At 35.0% G+C, this 22445-nt stretch overlaps 2 protein-coding genes and 1 long non-coding RNA gene across 3 annotated transcripts; 1 reads left to right on the top strand and 2 right to left on the bottom strand.

The window, feature by feature from the left end:
• Nucleotides 1-1243: 1243 nt before the first annotated feature.
• LOC147069262 (uncharacterized) lies at nt 1244-12984 on the bottom strand. The gene is made up of 4 exons (XM_085951142.1): nt 11758-12984; nt 2883-3045; nt 2086-2164; nt 1244-1302 (listed from the first exon to the last, which is right to left on the bottom strand). Exons 1-4 carry the CDS (start codon nt 12969-12971, stop codon nt 1244-1246), a joined length of 1515 nt encoding a protein of 504 aa, XP_085807268.1. The 5' UTR covers nt 12972-12984.
• Nucleotides 10160-13211, bottom strand: LOC147069261 (uncharacterized). The gene is made up of 2 exons (XR_015071230.1): nt 11623-13211; nt 10160-10820 (listed from the first exon to the last, which is right to left on the bottom strand). It is a non-coding gene; the product is annotated as an uncharacterized LOC147069261 (long non-coding RNA).
• Nucleotides 13212-17959: 4748 nt separating this feature from the next.
• On the top strand, nt 17960-20349 carry LOC147069260 (uncharacterized). Its single transcript, XM_085951645.1, has 2 exons — nt 17960-17969; nt 19652-20349. Exons 1-2 carry the CDS (start codon nt 17960-17962, stop codon nt 20347-20349), a joined length of 708 nt encoding a protein of 235 aa, XP_085807771.1.
• Nucleotides 20350-22445: the final 2096 nt, after the last annotated feature.

Below are 22445 nucleotides of genomic sequence, written 5' to 3'. Positions count from 1 at the left end.
TATGTTTACTTTTGTAAATCATTGTAAAGCAGAATAGCCTTCCATTCAGAGAAGAGCTCAATTGATTCCAAAAAAAAAAACATTTAAAAACAAATAAATAGTTTTGAAACAGTATATAAAAAAAGAAATATATGCAGTGGTAGAACAGTTGAAAGATTAAATACAAACATAGATACAAGGAAGTACACCGAATGAGCTTAATAATTTATAAAACACCGCCCACTTATGCTCATCCTTATGTGGGTCGAATATGTCAACATCCTAAGCAATTAGGTTGAACAGAGTTACTGCCCTCCCAATTGGCATCACAAATGGCGGATTTGCTCTGAACCTTGGCAGAACAAACATCTGATGCTCCCGATTTCTAAAACGAAGAAGTTACCAGGGACACATGTGTCAATTCTAGCAAGAATTGCAGTGTTCTCATTTACACTACTTATAAATCTGAAAAACCGCGTGTCCAAATATAGATATTATATTCTAGTGTTTGTTTTAAGTTCTCCTGCCACTACCAAACAATATATTAGATAATATCATCACAACACGAGGCCGGGGGTGATGTTGCTTAAAATATGTCATTGATACGAATTATGAGATAAATTAATGATTTCGCATTATAAAAAATGCATAGCGTTTTTAAACCTTATTTGGTATATTAAGGGTGAATAAAAAAGTAAAACTAAAATATTCGGAATATAGATAATTATATATAATTCAAAATAAAATAATGAAACAAGTTTGTCAATGCCAATAAATTATTTTTTATCTTCAAAAATGTGAACATTGTGTGAGAAATTGAACACATTTCACTTGAAATTTTCAGCATTTACTAAAATTCAAAATGTTTGTACGACGTACACAAAAAAACTACACATAAGTACGGACATACTTATTTTATATTTAAAAAAAACATCAACTTCACTTAATAAACCTAAAACGTATCATGTTACTTAAAATCTACATAATAATGTATTACTAAATTTAGTCTCTAGCTGGAAAAACAGGCAACATTTAATTAGGTAGTTAAAAATATTATAATGACTAGTTAGGCTTAAACTTTGAAAAAATTAAATGTTTGTAATATATATAAATTATATATTTGTCATTATCGATAACACAACACTCATTCGTCACTCAGGGTCTGCTAACTATATTATTGTTTATAAGTTTATTAGTTTATAATTAATGTTGACGATGATGAAAGGACTGGATACTCAGAGAAGAAATATAAGTAACATTAACATCAGTAGAGTGACAGCGCAGGATGGATCTCTTCTTCTTCAAAAGAATCTCCATTTCTTCCTATAAAAGAAAGAATAGGGATCAATTATTAAAATAGACATAAAAATATCATCATATGATCATTATAACATACTTATCTTTGAAAACACTCATGAAAAAATATAGCCAATAGAAAAAAATATTTTTCGAAGAAAGGAAGAAACCCGGCAGGAATCAAATCTATCTCTCTTGGGTTTCGCGTCCTGTAAATTACCACTATGCTACAAATGCCATGCTTAATTGCGACACACTTAAACTATTGGCCTTAAGCACTCTCTAAATTGAGTTACGGTAGAGTTTAATTTTCTCTATTGACTATATTTTCTCATAAGTGTTTTGAAAATTATGTATCTTCAATAATTATAATGGTTCATTCTTAAATCTTGTATATTATTCGTTGAATAAAAGAAACAGTTAATTAAAAAATAATATGTAAACTACAATTTTCATTGCTTCCATGTCTGCAAAAATAAAATATATTTGAATAGTGAAATCGAATATAACAACCAAACAATTAGGGTTACCAACTGGTATCCAAAAAGAGGTCATATTATTGTCCTCTCTTTAACTTAAAAATAATTTCCATGTATACCTACTTAAATAGATAGTTTAAGTTTAAATTATATATCTGTATCAATCTACTACCGATAATGTTCTCCATTACAAGTAATTTGTCTTCTATTAATTTTTTTCAACTGGTAACTCTACGCACCATAGACAGCCTGACGTAGTCTTATGCTTCAAGTCTGGATTGTTAAAAGTTTAGCATAAAAGAAGTAGTTTATCACATTCAATATGACTTACCCGCAAGCTGAATCGCCCAGTTGGTTATTCCAAAGAACGTGTGCGACGATTGGTAGAGGCGATCTTTCGCATTGTAAACCTTCCACCACGATACAAACAGGAGTTTTGCCATCAGTGAAATTATCTCCGACGTGCGTGGCGCCAGATCGTTCTACTCCCGTGACTATTTCCTTAAAGCAGCCGCACCTCCAGGGATTATCCCGGAGATCCACATTGAGATTAGGATGATCTACTTCGAAGGTGTCTAGCGGCAACCAACTTAATGAATTGCATCTCAATGAGAGATGCCGGATAAGGGGATACCGGAAAATTTCTGTTGGTACTGTATCAATATTGTTGAAGGATAGATCAAGGAAAATAAGAGATCTCAATGAAGTAAGGGTGACAGTGTCTCTGTGGCTTAATCGATTATGAGACAAATTCAAACATGTAATATTATTTTTATTAAATGTTAAGGGTGAGATAGTGCGCAATGAGTTTCCGGAAAGGTCTACTTCTCTCAATGCTATCAATCCAGAGAATGTCGTATCCGGTAATGTGACGATATTGTTATTTGACAAATTCAGTAATTCCAATTCTTTTGGTGATGAGAATATGTCAGCAGGTAGCGACGAAAGTCGGTTGTGTGATAGATTAAGAGTCTTTAAAGCTGCGTTTTTAAAAAAAATGTTATACGGTAACGATTCAAACCTGTTGTAAGATGCATCGAGATATATCAAAATTGTATTCATTTCGAAAGTAGTGTTGGATAAATGCGTTATGAAGTTTCTTGAAATATCGATTCTATTTAGTTGAACCACGCATGATAATAATCTTTCAGGAATGATTGAAATATTGTTACGAGACATGTCCAACTTAAGAGTTTTATTGCAGATTGCACACTGTTGTTTGTCACCGGATTCAGCAACTAGAGACAAATTGTTGTTTTCAGTTACTGTCAAAAGAATGGCGCAGGGAATACTATTAACGGAAACAGCAACGTTATTGGATATGTCGAATTTGATCAGAAAATCCACATTTTTAAATATATCAGATTTTGTGTTAATAGTTAGAAGGTTATCAGATAGGTTCAGAATAATCTTCTTTCTATTCGAATGGGATTCAAGCCATGCGTGTGAATCGAACGACGTTAGCATATTGTTTGATAAAAAAAGAAAAAATAAAATGGGCATACTGTCAACTGAAGGTGAAAAATCACGCAGAAAATTATGCGACATATCCAAAAATATCAGCTTTGGTAAAGATATGAAAACACTGTAGTCGATATCGTACAATCTACATTCACTGGCTGTAAGATGTGTAATCGACCCAACATTAGTAATATTTGAAAGACTGTTGGCATTAAACATGTTATATCCGTCGGTTTTTGTCGTACTACAGCGGACCGTTGTTGTATTAAATATATACTTATAATATTCACAAATGATTTCACCGCTAAATACTGACGTTATTTCGCTTGAAAATATCATCGCGATATTGAGCACAGAAAATATTGAATTGAAATGAAACATAGTTATAATGTTTTGAATTCACTCGGTCAAGACGCGGACAATCAACGAAAACGGTGTTGCTATTTGAATGTAACGTCAACAACTGATAAACTGGTCTTTTTTGTGGTTTCTTTATAATACGAGTATATATAAAAAGATAAGTAATTAACTCATTGAGTGCTGGTGCTCTTTAAAAAAAAATTAAAAGAATCGTCCATTTACATAAATATGCTAAAATCATCATTATCTAGTCATAGATATTGCATTCAAAGTATCATAAACGAGGCAAGCAGGCGCAGTAGTACGATCAAACTTTACAATTTATTGTCACGGCCAGGCCTGACTATAGTGAGCATTTTCTTGATATCACGATGGTACACATACGATTATCATGTTTGAGCAATTAAACGTATAACTGATTTGGGGAGTCTACAGTCTACGGCCTACGCCAAAGCGTAGCTATTTAGTACATACCGTAGAGGTTGAGCAAAAACATTATTATCTACAAACAGTTTATTATATTGTGTGGCCGTAGATGGTTTCGTAAGAACCAAGCAGTGTCTGCTGAGTCCATGACATACGAATTGCTTTCAAAAAATGTTATTTATTTAATTATTGTTTAGTATACATATACATTTTTTGCTTAGTCCATACTTGACGTCAACTTGGGGAATAAGAAAACCATTGAGTATTTATATACCACTGTATGATTGCATTTATTGTCCAGCAATTATCATTTCACGAGCGACATGTCCAGCCAGTTGGCATTTCAGAAAATTGACGACATCTATCACATCGCGTATTCTCGCCTGCTTCCATAGATTATGTACATTAGTTTTTGATGTTAAAAGTGTTAAAAGGTCAAAGGATTGTCTTTTTTTAGCATTACTATCAATATTTTATCATGGACAGTTACATAGACTATATGGTATAATCAGTGTTCTGTTTTTTAATAATATGTTTATTGAATTCTCATATTTTTATCAATAATTACGTAAAATATTATCGGAAAAGTGTCTGTTTTTGGTCACTGTGCAAGTAGAGCTCATTTTATAGCAGTTTTAACATAGTTTACTGATAGTCTAATACAATATCTTCCAATTTATTTTAGTCACAGAACTCTTAGAGGAACAAACCGGGAAATTCTGCGATGTGAATGTACCTTTTATTCAAGAAATTCCTGAAAGTGTGAAAATATTCACAAAAATCGCTACATGTAAAACGTGGGTTAATCTGCTATACCTACAGCTGAGCTTCGAAATTGCAATGGGGTGTTAGAGACAAACTTTGGATAACCAATAAATGTTTGTAATTGATCAGAAATCAATGTTTTGACTAAAGAAAAACAAACTGTTTTTTTTTTTTACATTATTTATCACATCACGTACTCTCGCTTGCTTCCAAATAAGTTCATTAATTTCTGTTACTGAAGGAGTTTAATCGTCGTAATTTATTATATACATAAGTACATACACTATTATGGTATAAAAATGGCATGTTCAGAGTGGTATAATTTGGAAAATAATTAACAACCTCTGGAGTTTTGTTTTTTGAATGTGTTTATTAAAATCTTATATTTCTTTAATAAATTATGAAAACTAATATCGACAAAGTTGAGCTCTATATATAGCATTGCCAGTTAGTGTAATGATACAGTATTTTTCAATTAATTTTGATCACAAAACCGTTGTATATGTGGCTATCAATGGTTTCGTGACAACTGAACAGTGTCAGCAAAACCTATGACATACGAATCGCTTTCCAAATAATGTTATTTATTTATTCATTAAATTTTGCAAATTCTTTGTATACATTTTACACACAATCGAATTACCACTTAGTAAGCACTTTGTTTACCTTAGTAATATATATATATATTTTTAGAATTTTTAATAACCATGTCCTTGCTTTTTCGTACAAGGTGGTTGTTAGTAATTTTGAACAATCGCAAACACCCAGGCTTTGAGAAAAACACATAAATGTTTTTGTCATGAACGGGAATCGAACCTAGAACTCTCGGCTGGAAGACCAGCGCCTTACCCACTGCACCACGAGAGCCGCCTCAGTGATATATATAATAAACGTTTATTATATTTTCTCACCAAATGCCTGAGATACTGAGGTAAGCATTTTCCATCGTGAACCTTTTTCTTATTTAACCATATATATACTCTTGAAATTTAAGTGTATTTGATAAGCTGCTTTATTTTTTTATTTCACAAAATTTGGTAATATAACATTCTTTATTAAACAAAGTTAATATAACTGGACTTATCCATCCGATTCCGATGAATTTGTATTGCGCAGGTCGCTAAATGCTTGATGCTAGTTCAAGAATTGGTGTGAGGTCTTTTGTTTCACACTTTATTATTAATATAAATTCATAAAACTATTTTCCAAATACTAAATTGGTAATTATTATAATTTCAACAAAACATTTTTGTATAATTTATACAAAATAAAAAATAAAAGTTATTTAAATGGATGGATTTATTTGGAAAATTAAAATTCATTTTTTTTCGACGGGGGCGTCAAAATCTGTCAGTGCGTCCACTAAACGCGCCACTGATTGCATAAGAAAAAAATAAAGAGGGGCCTCCAAACCTGTCAGGGTCTCTACGTTCCTAAAACAACGACGTTTGAGACAATATTTCGTTGAAATGATCGAGTCCGTAGTACATGATGATTAATAAATGGGTCGATAGCTACGAGGGTGGGTCAATAAGTCCTTAGAAAAGCCGACAGGTGGCGCGACTAGTACTGTAAGCGGTTTGTTTTCATGCAGCGGCACTACCGATTCAGTATGCTGCGAAGTTTCAATCAGATTGGTCGGGTTGTTGTGTGTTTCTCGTACATTTAAAAAAAAATTTGCTTGTTTACAAAAAATGGAGAAAATTGAGTTTAGAGCTGTTATTAAACATTTTAATATAAAAGGGTTAACAGCAAAGGAAATAAAAAATGAGTTGGATTTAGTTCACGGCACATCTGCTCCTTCACTTGCAACTATTTATAACTGGTTAAGGGGGGACATGCTCGTCGAAGGTCAAAATTGAGTTTTTATTGTATTTTCAAACCATGATCCTGGACACTCCTTAAACGTTGTAGATGATCTATTTATATAATTTTGAAGCCTTATTATCCTTTATAGTTATTTTAAACATTTGATGACTGCATGAAGTATTTTTGTTACATAAAATAGTATTCTTTTAAACCTCTCGCTCTAATGTTTTAGAATATAGTCATATTTCGGTACATAACTGTGCAGTGGTGTTAAGATTTTTTACATTTATTAATTTTTAAACGCATTTATAAAACCATTAGCATAATTTATTACGAGATAATTTTTGTAAAATATTCACGATAAAAAATTATATTGATAATCTCTGTGATCCCAAATTTGACAAGAATTAGGCATTTTATTATTCAAAAAATCGGCAAGATTAACACATTTGAAGATGATTCTAAAGATATTTATTATAAGCTATGTCTTTGACCATTCAAGTGTGATAAAAATCTTATGAATAATGATTGCTTTATAATAATTATTGACCTAAGAATAAGGTAGTGTTTTTTTGAAATACGCCATTTCTTTTGTCATTTCCCAGTGGTTAAGCTACAACATACGGCCGTAGCCATAAATTGACAAACTAAAATTGAAGTAGGGAGTAAAATGATATTAACGCGCGTGTTTGAACATGTACCGTTTAAAAAAAAATTAAAAAAAATTCGGTTAGGTACATGTTCAAACACGCGCGTTAACATAATTTTACTCCCTACTTTAATTATAGTTTGTCATTTTATGGCTACGGCCGTATGTTGTAGCTTAACTACTAGGGAATGACAAAAGAAATGGCGTATTTCAAAAAAACACTACCTTATTCTTAGGTCAATAATTATTATAAAGCAATCATTATTCATAAGATTTTTATCACACTTGAATGGTCAAAGACATAGCTTATAATAAATATCTTTAGAATCATCTTCAAATGTGTTAATCTTGCCGATTTTTTGAATAATAAAATGCCTAATTCTTGTCAAATTTGGGATCACAGAGATTGTCAAAATAATTTTTTATCGTGAATATTTTACAAAAATTATCTCGTAATTAATTATACTAATGGTTTTATAAATGCATTTAAAAATTAATAAATGTAAAAAATCTTAACACCACTGCACAGTTATGTACCGAAATATGACTATATTCTAAAACATTAGAGCGAGAGGTTTAAAAGAATACTATTTTATGTAACAAAAATACTTCATGCAGTCATCAAATGTTTAAAATAACTATAAAGGATAATAAGGCTTCAAAATTATATAAATAGATCATCTACAACGTTTAAGGAGTGTCCAGGATCATGGTTTGAAAATACAATAAAAACTCAATTTTGACCTTCGACGAGCATGTCCCCCCTTAAATGAATTTAAACGTGGTCGTACATCAACAAAGGATGAACCACGCTCAGGACGTCCTGTAGAGGTGACTACACCAGAAATGATCAATAAAATCCACGATATGGTGTTAAGTGACCGAAGATTAAAGTTGAGTGAGATAATTGAGGTTACAGGGATCTCAAAAGGTAGCGTCATTTCTATTTTACATGACAAATTGGGCATGAAAAAAATTTCTGCAAGATGGGTGCCGCGTTTGCTCACAGTCGACAATAAACGCAATAGGGTGGTGGCCTCTAAAGCCCTGTTGTCGCTCATGCAACGCAATCCGGATGATTTTTTTCGTCGCTTTGTGACTGTAGATGAAACATGGATACACCACTATACTCCCGAGACGAAAGAACAGTCAAAGCAGTGGATTGCGAAAGGAAAACCATGTCCAAAGAAGGCGAAAACCGTAAAATCAGCTGGTAAGGTTATGGCTACTGTATTTTGGGATGCACGTGGAATTATTTTCGTTGACTATTTGGAAAAAGGAAAAACAATAACAGGGGATTATTATGCATCTTTATTGGACCAGCTAAAAAACAAAATTGAAGAAAAACGGCCTCATTTAAACAGGAAAAAAATCCTCTTTCATCAGGACAATGCCCGTGTTCACACATGTTTATGATCAATGGCTAAAATTGAAGAATTGAAGTTCGAATTGGTTGACCACCCACCGTATTCGCCAGATTTAGCCCCCAGTGACTTTTTCCTTTTCCCAAACTTAAAAAAATGGCTAAGTGGACAACGTTTTTTTTCAAATGAAGAAGTCATCGATCGGACAAATGCTTATTTTGAGGACCTTCCGAAAACTTATTTTTCTGACGGTTTAAAAAAAATTGAGAAATGTCTAACCAAGTGTATTGAGCTCCAAGGAGATTATGTTGAGAAAAAAAAAAAAAAAAAAAAACTGTTTTAATGCTTTTTTCTAAGGAATTATTGACCCACCCTCGTACCAAACAAATTTGCATACAATTTGAGACTAACAATCAAAGGGGATTGCATTCTAAGTCTGATTAAAGGCGGCACTTTGCCTAGAGACGTCACTGAATGTGGGACTGTTTTTTATACGAAACCAGTTTATGTTGTATATAAAGCAGACAGAGTTGCCGCTTCATAAATTTGCAATCCGGTTCTAGGAAAACAATGATGTAATACATTCTAAAAATATTTTTTTACACATATCTATTTATTTATTTATTACTATATATATTAATACAAATGAAAATCATTATGCTAGGTAATCAGGCAAAGAGTCGTATCAGTGTTGTAAAAATAATTAAAAAAGTGCACGGCTATAAAGCGTATATTCCACCTCTACTTTACAATAACCTCTGCTCAGCGGTAGAAAGAAGTATATGTATTACCATTTTTGACCATTTACAGACCATCATTATGTAATTCTTTTATACCGAAATTAATCTGACTTTAAACCTCTAAATTACCGCATTTTAAAAGACTATCACATCAATAAAATTACCAGACTTCTATCCACGGGACATTTCTTCAGTTAATAGCGTTTCTTTTCAAATTTAAATTTATTTCTTTTTACATATTGAACTTGAAATATTTTTTGAACAATGCAAATTATAAATTTAATAATTTCATAACATTTAAAAACAAATAAATAGTATATAAAAAAAGAAATATATGCAGTGGTAGAAAAACAGTTGAACGATTAAATACAAACATAGATACAAGGAAGTACACCGAATGAGCTTAAGAATTTACAAAACACCACCCACTTATACTCATCCTCATGTGGGTCGAATATGTCAACATCCTTAGCAATTAGGATGAACAGAGTTACTGCCCTCCCAATTGGCATCACCAAACATCTGATGCTCCCGATTTCTAAGACAGTTATCAGGGACACACGGGTCAATTCTAGCAAGAATTGCAGTGTTCTCATTTACAAAATATAGATATATTCTAGTGTTTGTTTTAAGTTCTCCTGCCACTACTAAACAATATATATTAGGTAATATCATCACAACATGACGCCGGGGGTGATGTTGCTTAAAATATGTCATCGAAACAAATTATGAGATAAATTAATTATTTCGCATTATCTAAAATGCATAATACTTTTAAACTTTATTTGGTATATTAAGGGTGAATAAAAAAGTAAAACTAAAATATTTATTAACATGAATAATTGTATGTAATTCAAAATAAAATAATGAAAACAAGTTTTATATTCATTTTTATCCAATGCCAATAAATTATTTTTTATTGTCAAAAATGTGAACACTGTGTGAGAAATTGAATAAATTTATTTCGACATTTTCAGTACTTATTAAAATTCAAAATGTATGTACGACGTACACAAAAAAAATCCACATAAGTACGGACATACTAATTTTATATTTAAAAAAAACATCGATTTCACTTAACAAACCTAAAAAATATGTCAGTTTAAATCTACATAATAATAACATATTACCTAATTTAGTCTAATATTAGTTTCTAGATGGAAAAAAGGCAACATTTAATTAGGTAGTTAAAAATATTATAATGACTAGTTAGGCTTATACTTTAAAACAAATTAAATGTTTATAATATATAATTGATTATATTTGTCATCATCGATAACACAACACTCATTTTTCACTCAGGGTCTGCTGACTATATTATTGTTTATAAGTCTCCAGGACAGAAAAACATTACGTTGCACTATGCACTAAAATGTTGACGATGATGGAAGGACTGGATACCCAGAGAAGAAATAGAAGTACCATTAAAATCAGTAGAGTGACAGCGCAGAATAGATCTCTTCTTCTTCTTCAAAAGCCTCTCCATCTCTTCCTATAAAAGAAAGAATAAGGATCAGTAATTAAAATAAACAGAAAAATATCATCATATGATCATATAACATACATCATTTTGAAAACACTCATGAGAAAATATAGCCAATAGAAAAAATCTTTTCCGAAAAAAGGAAGAAACCCGACAGGAATCAAACCTACCTCTCTTGGGTTTCGCGTCCTGTAAATTACCACAATGCTACGAATGCCATGCTTAATTGCGACAAACTTAAACAATTGGTTCGAAGCACTCTCTAAATTGAGTTACGGTAAAGTTTGATTTTCTCTATTGGCTATGTTTTCTCATGAGTGTTTTCAAAATTATGTATGTTCAATAATTAAAATAGTTCATGCTTAAATCTTGTTTATTATTCGTTGAATAAAAGAAATAGTTAATTAAAAAAACTATGTTAAATCGCGAGATAAAATCAATTAATATGTAAACTATAATTTTCATTGCATCCATGTCTGCAAAAATAAAATAAATTTGAATAGTGAAATCGAGTATAACAACCGAACAATTATGGTTACCAAATGGTATCCAAAAAAGGAAATATCCTCTCTTTGAATTAAAAATAATGTCCATGTATACCTACTTTAATAGATAATTTAAAGTTTATTTCATATGTGTATCAATCTACTACCGATAATGTTCTCCATTACAAGTAATTTGTCCTCTATTCAATTTTTTCAACTGGTAACTCTACGCACTATAGACAGCTTGACGTAGTCTTATGCGTCAAGTCTGGATTGTTAAAAGTTTAGCATACAAGAAGTAGTTTATCACATTCAATATGACTTACCCGCAAGCTGAATCGCCCAGTTGATTATTCCAAAGAACGTGTGCGACGATTGGTAGAGGCGATCTTTCGCATTGTAAACCTTCCACCACGATACAAACAGGAGTTTCGCCATCAGTGAAATTATCTCCGACGTACGTGGCGCCAGATCGTTCTACTCCGGTGACTATTTCCTTAAAGCAGCCGCACCTCCAGGGATTATCGCGGAGATCCACATTGAGATTAGGATGATTTACTTCGAAGGTGTCTAGCGGCAACCAACTAAGTAAATTGCATCTCAATGAGAGATGCCGGATAAGGGGATACTGGAAAATTTCTGTTGGTACTTTATCAATATTGTTGAAGGATAGATCGAGGCTATTAAGAGATCTCAATGAAGTAAGGGTGACAACGTCTCTGTGGCTTAATTGATTATGACACAAATCCAAAAATTCAATATTACTTTCATGGAATGTTAAGGGTGAGATAGTGCGCAATGAGTTTTTGGAAAGGTCTACAAATATCAATGCTATCGACCCAGAGAATGTCGTATCCGGTAATGAGATGATATTGTTATTTGACAAATCCAGTAATTCCAATTCTTTTAGCGATGAGAATATGTCAGCAGGTAACGATGACAGTCGGTTGTGTGATAGATCTAGAGTCTCTAAAGCAATGTTTTTTAAAAAAATATTACGTGGTATTGTTTTAATTCGGTTGAAAGATGCATCGAGATATATCAAATATGTATTCATTTCGAAAGTAGTGTCTGATAAGTGTGTAATGAAGTTTTCGGAAATATCGATTATCAGAATTCGAACCGCGCATGAAAATAATCTTTCCGGAATGATTGCAATATTGTTATGAGACATGTACAAGTAATTAGTTTCATTGCAGATTGCACACTGTTGTATGTCACCGGATTCAGCAACTAGAGACAAATTGTTGTTTTTAGTTACTATCAAAGTAATGACGCAGGGAATACTATTAATGGATACAGCAACGTTATTGGATATGACTAAAAAGTTCAGAAAACCCACATTTTTAAATACATCAGATTTTGTGTTAATAGTTAGAAGGTTATAAGATAGGTCAAGATAAATGTTGTTTCTATTCGGATGGGATTCAAGGTATTCGTGTGAATTGAACGACGTTAGCATATTGTTCGATAAAGAAAGAATTGATAAACGGGGCATACTGTCAATTGAAGGTGAAAAATCACGCAGGAAATTATGCGACATATCCAACGTGTCCAGGTTTGGCAAAGATATGAAAACACTGTAGTCGATATTGTACAATCTACATTTAATAGCTTCAAGCATTTTAATTGATTTAAGATTTGTAATATTTGAAAGACTGTTGGCATTAAACATGTTATATCCGTTGGTTTTTGTCGTTCTACAGATCACCAGCTGATCATATCCGTCATCATCACAAACGATTTCATCGCCAAACAACGACGTTATTTCACTTGAAAATATCATCGCGATAATGAGCACAGAAATTAGTGAACTGAAATGAAACATGGTTATAATGTTTTAAATTGACTCGGCCAAGCAGTGGACTATTAAAGAAAACGGTGTTGCTATTTGAATGTAACGTGAACAACTGATAAACTTTTCTTATCCGTTATTTTTTCGTTTATATCAATTATTATAAAAAACGATAATGAATTAACCCATTGGGTTCTGGTGCTCTGTGAAAAAATGTTCAATAAATAAGACCATTATTTATTTGAATATGAAAAAAATATTTTTATCTACAATTAATAGTTTATTATATTGTGTTGCCATCGATGGTTCCGTGAGAACCAAGCAGTGTCAGCAGAATCCATGACATACCAATAGCTTTCAAATAATGTTATTCACTTATTTAATTATTGCTTAGTACAATAATTGTGTTTATATACATTTTTCACACAATCGAATTACTACTTAATAAGCACCTTGTTTTCCTCAGCAAAATTTATTCAATGTTTATTATATTTAAAATGTATTTTCTCACCAAGTGCATGTGATACTGAGGTAAGCATTTTTCCATCATGACGGGTTCAATAAAAACCTATTGCGAATGAACAAAAATCAGTCTCTGCGTAATAACGGACCCGTAAATTCTCGCGGAACCTACTCACTCGATATATTCATAATAAATAAATTTCAATTTGAATTTGAAAAACTCACTCCATTTTGTATCCTGCTAGAGAATACTATATACCGTATACAATACGGTCATATATATAATAGGCCATCCATGGACAGCAACCGTATGCGGTTTCGAACCGTGTGCCATACTAAGCTTATCTTTTCTATTCATGGAAATATATTTTCACAAAGTATATTATAAGCATCCGATCTTATCCGTTTATACCATTCACTTACACTTACAAATTTAGTGAAAATATATTTTCATGAACAAAAATCATAAGTTTAGTATAACACTCGGATCTAAACCGCATACGGTTTCAGTCCATGGATGGCCTCTAGAACTGAGATGAAAAATACGCGTTGTTCGTGGAGCATTGCAGACAATAATGTTCCAATTTTATTATATCCTAACCTAACCTAACAAATAATCCAGTCTATCGGCTGTTTTGAAAATTTGTTATCCGATGGCTTCCTGGAAACCGACAAAACCCGTATTTTATTAATTTTTTTTATTTTAATTATTATATTTATTATTTTTATTGGTGAATCGGAGTGACGTGGTGAATAGAAACAGTTCCCGGTAAAAAGATTCAGAGTGGTGCAATTACCAAAATGCTATCGTTTGAATTCTAATGTACCTATATGTTATTTGACAGATAATTTATTTCCCTGCCTTTTGGAAACTCTGATAGGACAAAGGATAGGACGCCAAAAATCATGACCAAGTGGATCCCACAGTGGAAACGGTCTAGGGGCAGACCAAAGAAGAGGTGGGCTGACTGCATCGAAGAGGACTGGAGAAAGATGGGGAGGGCTGGAGACTGGAGAGGAGCAGCCAGGGAAAGGAGCGTGTGGAGGACAATTGTAGAGGAGGCCAAATCCCGCCCCGGGATGTAGTGCCGAGAAAGAAGAAGATAGGACAGGAAACTTGACAGTTTGTTATTCATCAGATGTGAAAAAGTTTGTTGCGATTCGCATTTTTTGCATGTATGAAAAACTTTGTCGAACGTGGCTATGTCCAAAAATGAACTCAACACAATTAAATATGTACATAATTTTGTTTCAGCTAATCCACTGATTGAATAAATAACACGGTTTCTGTTTTTTAAATAAATAGTTCTTTATTTAATCTTGTGTTTTAATAAAATTTTCGATTTTTGACTGCCCGTTCCTATTGACTCCGTTTTGCTGGTGAATAGGAACAGACCAAAATTTTTGGAAAATATTCGACGGCGAGTGAATATTGAGTGTTCCCATTCACCAAACCACACTGCTGAATCACATACACAAGTTTTGGCAAGTGAATTTAGCTTTTCAGTCATACAGAATAGGGTTTTAATTGATTTTGAAATCTGAAAACGTCCTTACACTGGTTGTGAAATACGAGGTTTTAATTCCATGTTTGAAACCACGAGACCTACGAGTTTTTAAAATTAGTCGATCGATGGACAGCATGCTAGTTAGAGAACCGAGGTTTTGATATTATTTAAAATGTTTTTTTTTAATTTTGTCAAACAATCTTCATTTTTCCATAATATCGGACTTACGAGGTCTCAATAGTAAGGTGACGATTTATCTTTCAACCTGCTTTATCTATATTTGTTGCGTAATATTATTAATATTTGAACGTGATTATTATAATAATCTGATAATTATTATTGTTGTTTTTCGACGCATATTTGAATTTCTTATTTTAATTAATGCGTAATTTCCAGGAAAGTAGATAACTGACACGGATTACACTGATACTGAAAGTAGATAGCTGACAATGATAACCCTGTTAAATAAATAAGTACCATTGCAATGAAAAATACATATTTATTATAAATATATAGGTATTTGATTTTAATATTAAAAAAAATAAACCGTCTTAAATCACTTGTTATATTTTCGGCAACGGAATACCTTATCAGCGGGTCTCGACCTTCACGTGGTCCAATGGAAGCTGTATATCAGTAATAAGACTCAGATAGATGAGTTAATCTTCAGTGATGTTTATTTGTCATGTATCAAAATACATTTACACGGTGTAAAGTTGAAGGTATGGTTGAAGTACGGTCTTATGGTGGAGAGAGTCCAAAAGAAATTTTTGAGACTCCTTTACTTTCGGCTGTATGGATATTATCCGTGGCTCTATCCGACTGATTTTCTCTTGGGGATGCTTACATATTGTAGCTTAAAATTTAGAAGGGATCTTTATTTAGCTACATATTTTTTACGACTTATACGCGGCGTAAATGTGAACTCTGCCATTCTTGGTGGTGTTGGCTTGTGTGTATCTGATAATTACCCTAGGAATCGAGGGCATCCGTTGTTTGTTCTCCCACGTTGCAGAACTAACCTGCCATTAGGGATGCCAATTGGGAGGGCAATAACCATGTTTAATGAAGTCGCTTCGGATATTGATATATTCCACTTATGTGAGGGTGAATTTAGGTGGACGTTGTTTTATAATTTTTTAAGATAGGGTCTATCAAAGTTCACTCTGTGTGCTTCCATCTACTTTTACTTTGTTATTTTATTTTATTTCTCATTTTATTTACTCACACTTCTCGGTATTTTTATTTTTTAAATTATTAACACTTATTTTATGTCATGTCGTGAACGCTTTGAATTCATAATTTGTTGTGTTCATTATATGTAAAATAAATAAATTTGATTTGATTTGATTTGTAAAAATAAAGGGGAACAACTCAGGAGTGTTCGATCCGCAGTGAAACAACTCAGAGAGTAGAGCTGAGTTAAGTTTGAACAAGTTAAATAGTCCGAATTGAATGATATTACAATCATTTACAATACCATACATATGAAATAGTAAGTAAGTCATATTAGTAACGCTTAGTTCTTGTTCAAGGATTTATATGTGTGTAGTAACACAGCCAGATAGGGTGGATAAATTAGGGTTGATCAATAATATAATATTGAGTAGGTACATTGCAATAGTCGAAGTCACACTGATCGAATATTCTTAACAATGGTACATAATTAGTAACTTAGGGTGTCAATGAATTAAACAAAAGACAATTTATTGTCACTGAGGAGATATTATAGAGAAAGGAGTTATGGATACATAGCACACTTGACCTCGGAAGTCGGTTAACACTCCCATTACTGTAATCTCATCTAAGGTTAGATAACCCAATAAACTGCAGATATTTCAGTTAATATACACTTCGTCATCTACATATTTCGGATAAAATCGTCAAAATTACATCTACTTAATTAAAATGTCATGTTCAACTGCTTTGCAGGCGAAAAAGTGATCCTCATCAATGGCACTCAGCTCGAACAGGTGAAAAGCTACATCTATCTGGGACAACAAGTGTCTATATATGGATGTATATTTGATGAAATTGTTTGCAGAGTAAAGCTAAGCCGGAGTGCCTTTGGCCGCCTGAATATTATCTTCAAAAGTGACCTTCCACTGTGCCTAAAGCGCAAAGTGTTCAACCAGTGTGTGCTTCCCGTGATCACATATGCGTGTGAAAGATGGACCCTAAGTAAAAGAGAGATCCAGAAACTTAGAGTAGCACAACGTGGTATAGAGAGGTGCGTGCTTGGCATAACGCGAAAGGAAAAAAAGAGGAATGAGTGGATAAGGAAGCAGACAAGGGTTTCCGATGTAATAGAGTTTATCAAAAGCCTTAAATGGAGATGGGCTGGACACATAGCTCGAAGAAGAGACAATCGTTGGACAAATCTAGTCATCCAGTGGTATCCAAGAAGTACGAAACGTCTGCAAGGTAGACCTAGAGGCCGCTAGATCGATGAAATGATAAAGTTCTGCGGAAGTACGTGGCAATGCAATGCACAGGACCGAGAGAAGTGGAAGCAGCTTGAAGTGGCCTTCATCCAGCAGTGGATAGATTCAGGCTGATGATGATGATGAATTAAAATGTTATTATTTTCAAAATCGATAGCATTATCCATACATATTATTATAATTGATAGATATCGTTAAGATTTCATTTAGTTGTCATAAATTACAAAAAATACAACTTGCATATTGAGTGTAACATTTCATTACGGACAAAAGAGTTAGATTTAAAGTATATGCGATAAAGAGCTGATATGAAAATAAGACGTTAGATTAAGATAGTATAATGAAAAGATAGTATTATGAATAATTATTCACTGTAAAAATATATATGTTACGCCGAATGTGCGAAATTGACTACTTCATAAAATAGGCAAAGTTTTTCCTCAATCATGAAAAAATGCAAGCCCGTTGCCTTATTCATGAATTAGGCAAAATATCTGCCAAGTGCGTGAATTTAGTAGTAATTTTTCTGCCTAGTTCGGCCATTGGGCAAAATAGATGGTCGCGCTCCGGTGGTGTTTTTTGCAACTAATCAAACTAACCAAATGTGTCAAATGTCATTGATTATATAAAAATATACCAATCAATAACTACAATGACGTTCATATCCATTTACTATGCCCAAAAAAATCTAGAACTATAATAATATGATAACGGAAGAATTTTATTAAAAGGTATTTTCCCTATTTGATTCGTGCTTGGGTATCAATCGTGTTATGGTTTGTTTGTTTGTTTGTATAGTATGATTTGATAGTTTGTTGACACTTGTTAGCTAACCTCAAAATGGACATTCAATTGAATTCAGAATTACAAAACCTAACCTAACCTTACCTAATAATAATAATATTATAATATGTCTAATTATAACTAATTAAACCATCCGTATTAAATTTACTTTTCTACTGTTATGTTGACAGTTTAAGAATTCCATACCCTGGCGAATTCACGCACTCTGAAGATTATTTACATAATTTATGAATAAGGCAACGGGCTTGACTATTACATGAATTAGGCAAAATTTTGTCCATTTCATGTAATAGTCAATTGCGAACATTCGGCGTAAAATATATAAAATACTCGTTTGATTATAATAATTAAGTTTAAAGGCATTTTTTAACGTTTTCTAGTTAAAATAAATAGAAAATAATGATGACAAAACCTTATTAGACTTATTTATGTAGCAAAAACAGGCATTTTTTACGTTTTATCTACTGTAATATTGTAAATCTCGTACGGTAGTGGTTTCCATGGTTATGGTTATGTTAATAGGCCTCCCTTTTAAAAAAATAAATCTTGGCGCTTCCCCCATTTATTTCATTAAATAGCCAACAATGTACCTACTAAGTTATACAAAAATGAAAAAAAAATAGTTATCAAAATAAACAAGGTTTTACTACTTATATTATATTCATTTTTAAATGGGGAATATATATTCGCACAATTGAATAGACTGTTTTCACAAAGCGCTGACAACATTTAAAAAGATGTTCGTCACATCGGAAATGGATGATATTCACAAATCAACTACAACACTCAAATGATCGATTTGCACTAAAGAAAAAGTAGTCTTCACGTATCAATATACTATTGTAACTAATTCATCGTAAAATAATACAAACACTAAGAAAATTAGGTTTAATGATTTTAAACAATATAAATAATACTATAAGTACCTATTTAAAAAGTGACGTTTATTAATACTAAGGTAAATGTGCCGCAGATGCCGTCATGAGCTTTTATGATTTTTTTTTACTAAAACAGTTTATTCCATCTAGACAATTATAATAAATAGGTACCTATAAATATTTTTCTGTCGGCACATAGGTTTTTCGATCCAATAATTGTTAATTTAAAATTTGAAATGCTCATACATTTTGATGCATCATTATCACAAACTAAAATTATATTAGATAATATTTGGTTAGGGTAGGTAGATTAAGTTAGGTTAGGTTAGGTTGGGTTAGGTTAGGTTAGGTTAGGTTGCGCGTAACTGCCTTCGGTACTGACAGTGTAGGCATCTGGACATGGGTGGCACTTCAGGCCCTCAGAATATACAGCTGCTACTTCTCCCCCAACTCTTTTATTGCAGAGTTCACGAGCGATCTCAATCGTCTCGAAGACGATGTGAAAACATCATCCCTACCTGTGATTCTCGCTGGAGATTTCAACGCGAAAGCTCCAGAATGGGGTTCTTCTAAAACAGATAGAAGAGGATTCTTGCTCTCTGAATTGGCGTCTCATCTGCATCTACATGTAGCAAATGTAGGAAGCAGCCTCACCTTTGTTCGGGGCGGCAGTGGCTCAGTCATCGATGTCACGTTCGCAGACGAAGAAGTCGTGGGAGGAATCAGAAACTGGCAGGTCCTCGAGACATACTCCCACAGTGACCACCGCTACATCAGCTTCGAAGCGGGGGCACACGCCACCAGACCCCAGCCGTATCCCGCCAACTCTGGCTGGGGGGTCCAAAAGCTCAACTTGACAGCTCTTGATGAGGCCGTTGCTGAGGGAAGGAAAACAGTGATGGACACAATTGATGGTGGTGCTGGAACTGAGGATGCTGTTCGCTCCCTAAACAGACTCTTGAAACAAAGCTGCGATGCCTCAATGGTAAGACGAAGCCAAAAAAACCAGCGAAGGCCAGTCTACTGGTGGACCGACACTATTGCTGACCTCCGTCGCGAGTGCCTTTACTCTAGACGCCGAGCACAGCGAAAGCCCAGAAACAACGACTACCAACAAATTTATCAGGACACAAGGAAAGCGCAAGGCAAGATGCTGGGCTGAGCTCTGCACTTCGGTCAACGAAGATCCCTGGGGAATGCCATACAAAATTGTGAGGAAGAAGCTCCGGACGGCAGTTGCGGATCCCTACCTGGAGATTCCAGCTAATCTGGAGTCAGTTATAAATGGCCTGTTCCCACACCACCCTGCAAGAGAGCAAGTTCACTTGCAGACGACGATGGACGAAACCGTCTCACCATTCTTCGAGGCAGAACTGCTAGCAGCAGCTGAGCGCATCAAGACCGCAAAAGTGCCAGGACCAGACTGTGTCCCAAATGCGGTCATTAAAAGGATCGCACAGACCAATCCTGCACTGTTGCTGGTAGTTTTTTACACGTGCTTGCTCGAGGAAACCTTTGCTTCACCCTGAAAGAGGCAAAAACTTGTTCTTATACCGAAAAGCAAAGCGACGCCCAGCGGCCCTTCTTCGTATAGGCCACTTTGTATGCTGGATGGAGCCGGAAAGCTTTTCGAAAGATTGATCCTGCAGCGCCTCCAGAATTCACTGGAAAATGACGAGAAAGGGCTATCGAACAGCCAGTATGGATTCCGGCCTGGGCGTTCCACCATCGATGCGATAGCGCAAGTCGTCTCAACGATTTGTCTTGCCTGGCAGGGAAGCGTGAAGGCCAGCAAGCACGCTCTGCTGGTCACGCTCGACGTCAAAAACGCCTTTAACACGGTGAACTGGGAAAAAACCCTCAGGTCCCTAGTTGAAATTGACGTCTCATCAAACCTCATAAGAATAATTGAGAGCTACTTCTCCGAGAGAGTTTTTGAATACGAATGCAGTGGCAAGAAGTGCCAGCGAAGTGTATCAGCGGGTGTTCCACAGGGCTCAGTTCTTGGGCCAGCCCTGTGGAATGCAATGTACGATGGCCTGCTGAAGGTGAACATGCCCAAAGAAGCGCGCCTGGTGGCCTTCGCTGACGATGTGGCAATCCTCGTCACAGCCAAGAGGACAGAATCCCTACGTCTCGCCGGAGAAGAAGCCATCAGGCGGGTTAAGGGATGGCTGGACAGCAACGGGTTGCAGCTCGCAGTCCACAAAACGGAAGCCGTTTTCTTCACCAGGCGAAGGAAACTGTTGCCACCCAAACTTGAAGTCGACAACTTTGTGGTGCCGTTTTCCAGGTCACTGCGGTACCTTGGAGTGCAGATCGACGACAAGTAGCGGTTCACCGAGCACGTTGAAAAGGCGGCCTCAAAAGCGACTGCCATATCAGAAGACCTTGCCAGGCTGATGCCCAACACCGGTGGACCAAAACATAAAAGACGGAAGCTCTACTCCGAGGTGGTCCACTCTGTCCTACTGTACGGTGCCCCAATATGGGCCGACGCCACCAAAAAAGAACGGACAAAACTCACCCTGGCAAGGGTGCAAAAGACGAAGCGCACTGAAAGTCGCCTCAACATACCGCACGGTCTCGGGAGATGCCATACTGGTTCTGACTGCCATCCCGCCCATTGACCTGCTCGCTGCCGAAAGGCAGGCAGTGTACAATGGGCAGAAAAGAGTCGATGCCAGGGAACTGACGATGCAAAAATGGCAAGAAAGGTGGGACGCTTCCGCAAAAGACCGGTGGACGCATCGGCTCATTGGTGAGCTCATGGCTTGGTGTCAGCGGAAACACGGCAAGCTGTGTTACCACCTTACGCAGCTTCTCACAGGGCACGGTTACTTTGAAAGTTATCTTCACAAAATAGGGAAAGAAGTGACCTGCGAGTGCCACCACTGCGGAAGCATTAAAGATGACGCCGAACACACCCTGTTTGCATGCCCTGCATGGGAGGAAGCCAGAAACAGTCTTAAAATCAAAGTCGGCGAGGAAGCAATGACGCTGACAAAAATGGTTCCTTCCATGCTGGAAAACGCTGCATCATGGTCGGCGTGGGTGGAGTTTGCATCGTCAGTGATGCAGAGCAAGGAAGAGGAGGAAAGATCCCGGCGAGGGGAGAAAGAGTAGCGGCATAATATAATGCAAGGTCATAGCTGCCCTCCTGAAGCAATGCATAAAAGCGGATTCCGGGAGGGCAGCTGGGAAGAGGAGGGGGGTTTTAGTGGGTAAGAATCCCACACTACTACCAGTCAGTCGCCG

The sequence above is a fragment of the Rhyacophila brunnea genome, unplaced genomic scaffold (assembly GCF_057557595.1).
Source record: "Rhyacophila brunnea isolate RB1 unplaced genomic scaffold, BYU_Rbru_1.0 scaffold_24, whole genome shotgun sequence".
NCBI lineage: Eukaryota > Metazoa > Arthropoda > Insecta > Trichoptera > Rhyacophilidae > Rhyacophila > Rhyacophila brunnea.
This window is presented reverse-complemented; position numbering and strand designations above follow the sequence as displayed.

What these genes read in the sequence shown, in the direction of transcription:
- LOC147069262 (XM_085951142.1), bottom strand. Translation starts at nt 12,971, where the DNA reads ATGTTTAATGCCAACAGTCTTTCAAATATTACAAATCTTAAATCAATT. An exon ending in GTAGAACGATCTGGCGCCAC is followed by an intron (nt 3,046 to 11,757) that starts GTACGTCGGAGA and finishes TTCCGTTAATAG; the next exon opens with TATTCCCTGCGCCATTCTTT. An exon ending in AAAGATTATTATCATGCGTG is followed by an intron (nt 2,165 to 2,882) that starts GTTCAACTAAAT and finishes TCGTGGTGGAAG; the next exon opens with GTTTACAATGCGAAAGATCG.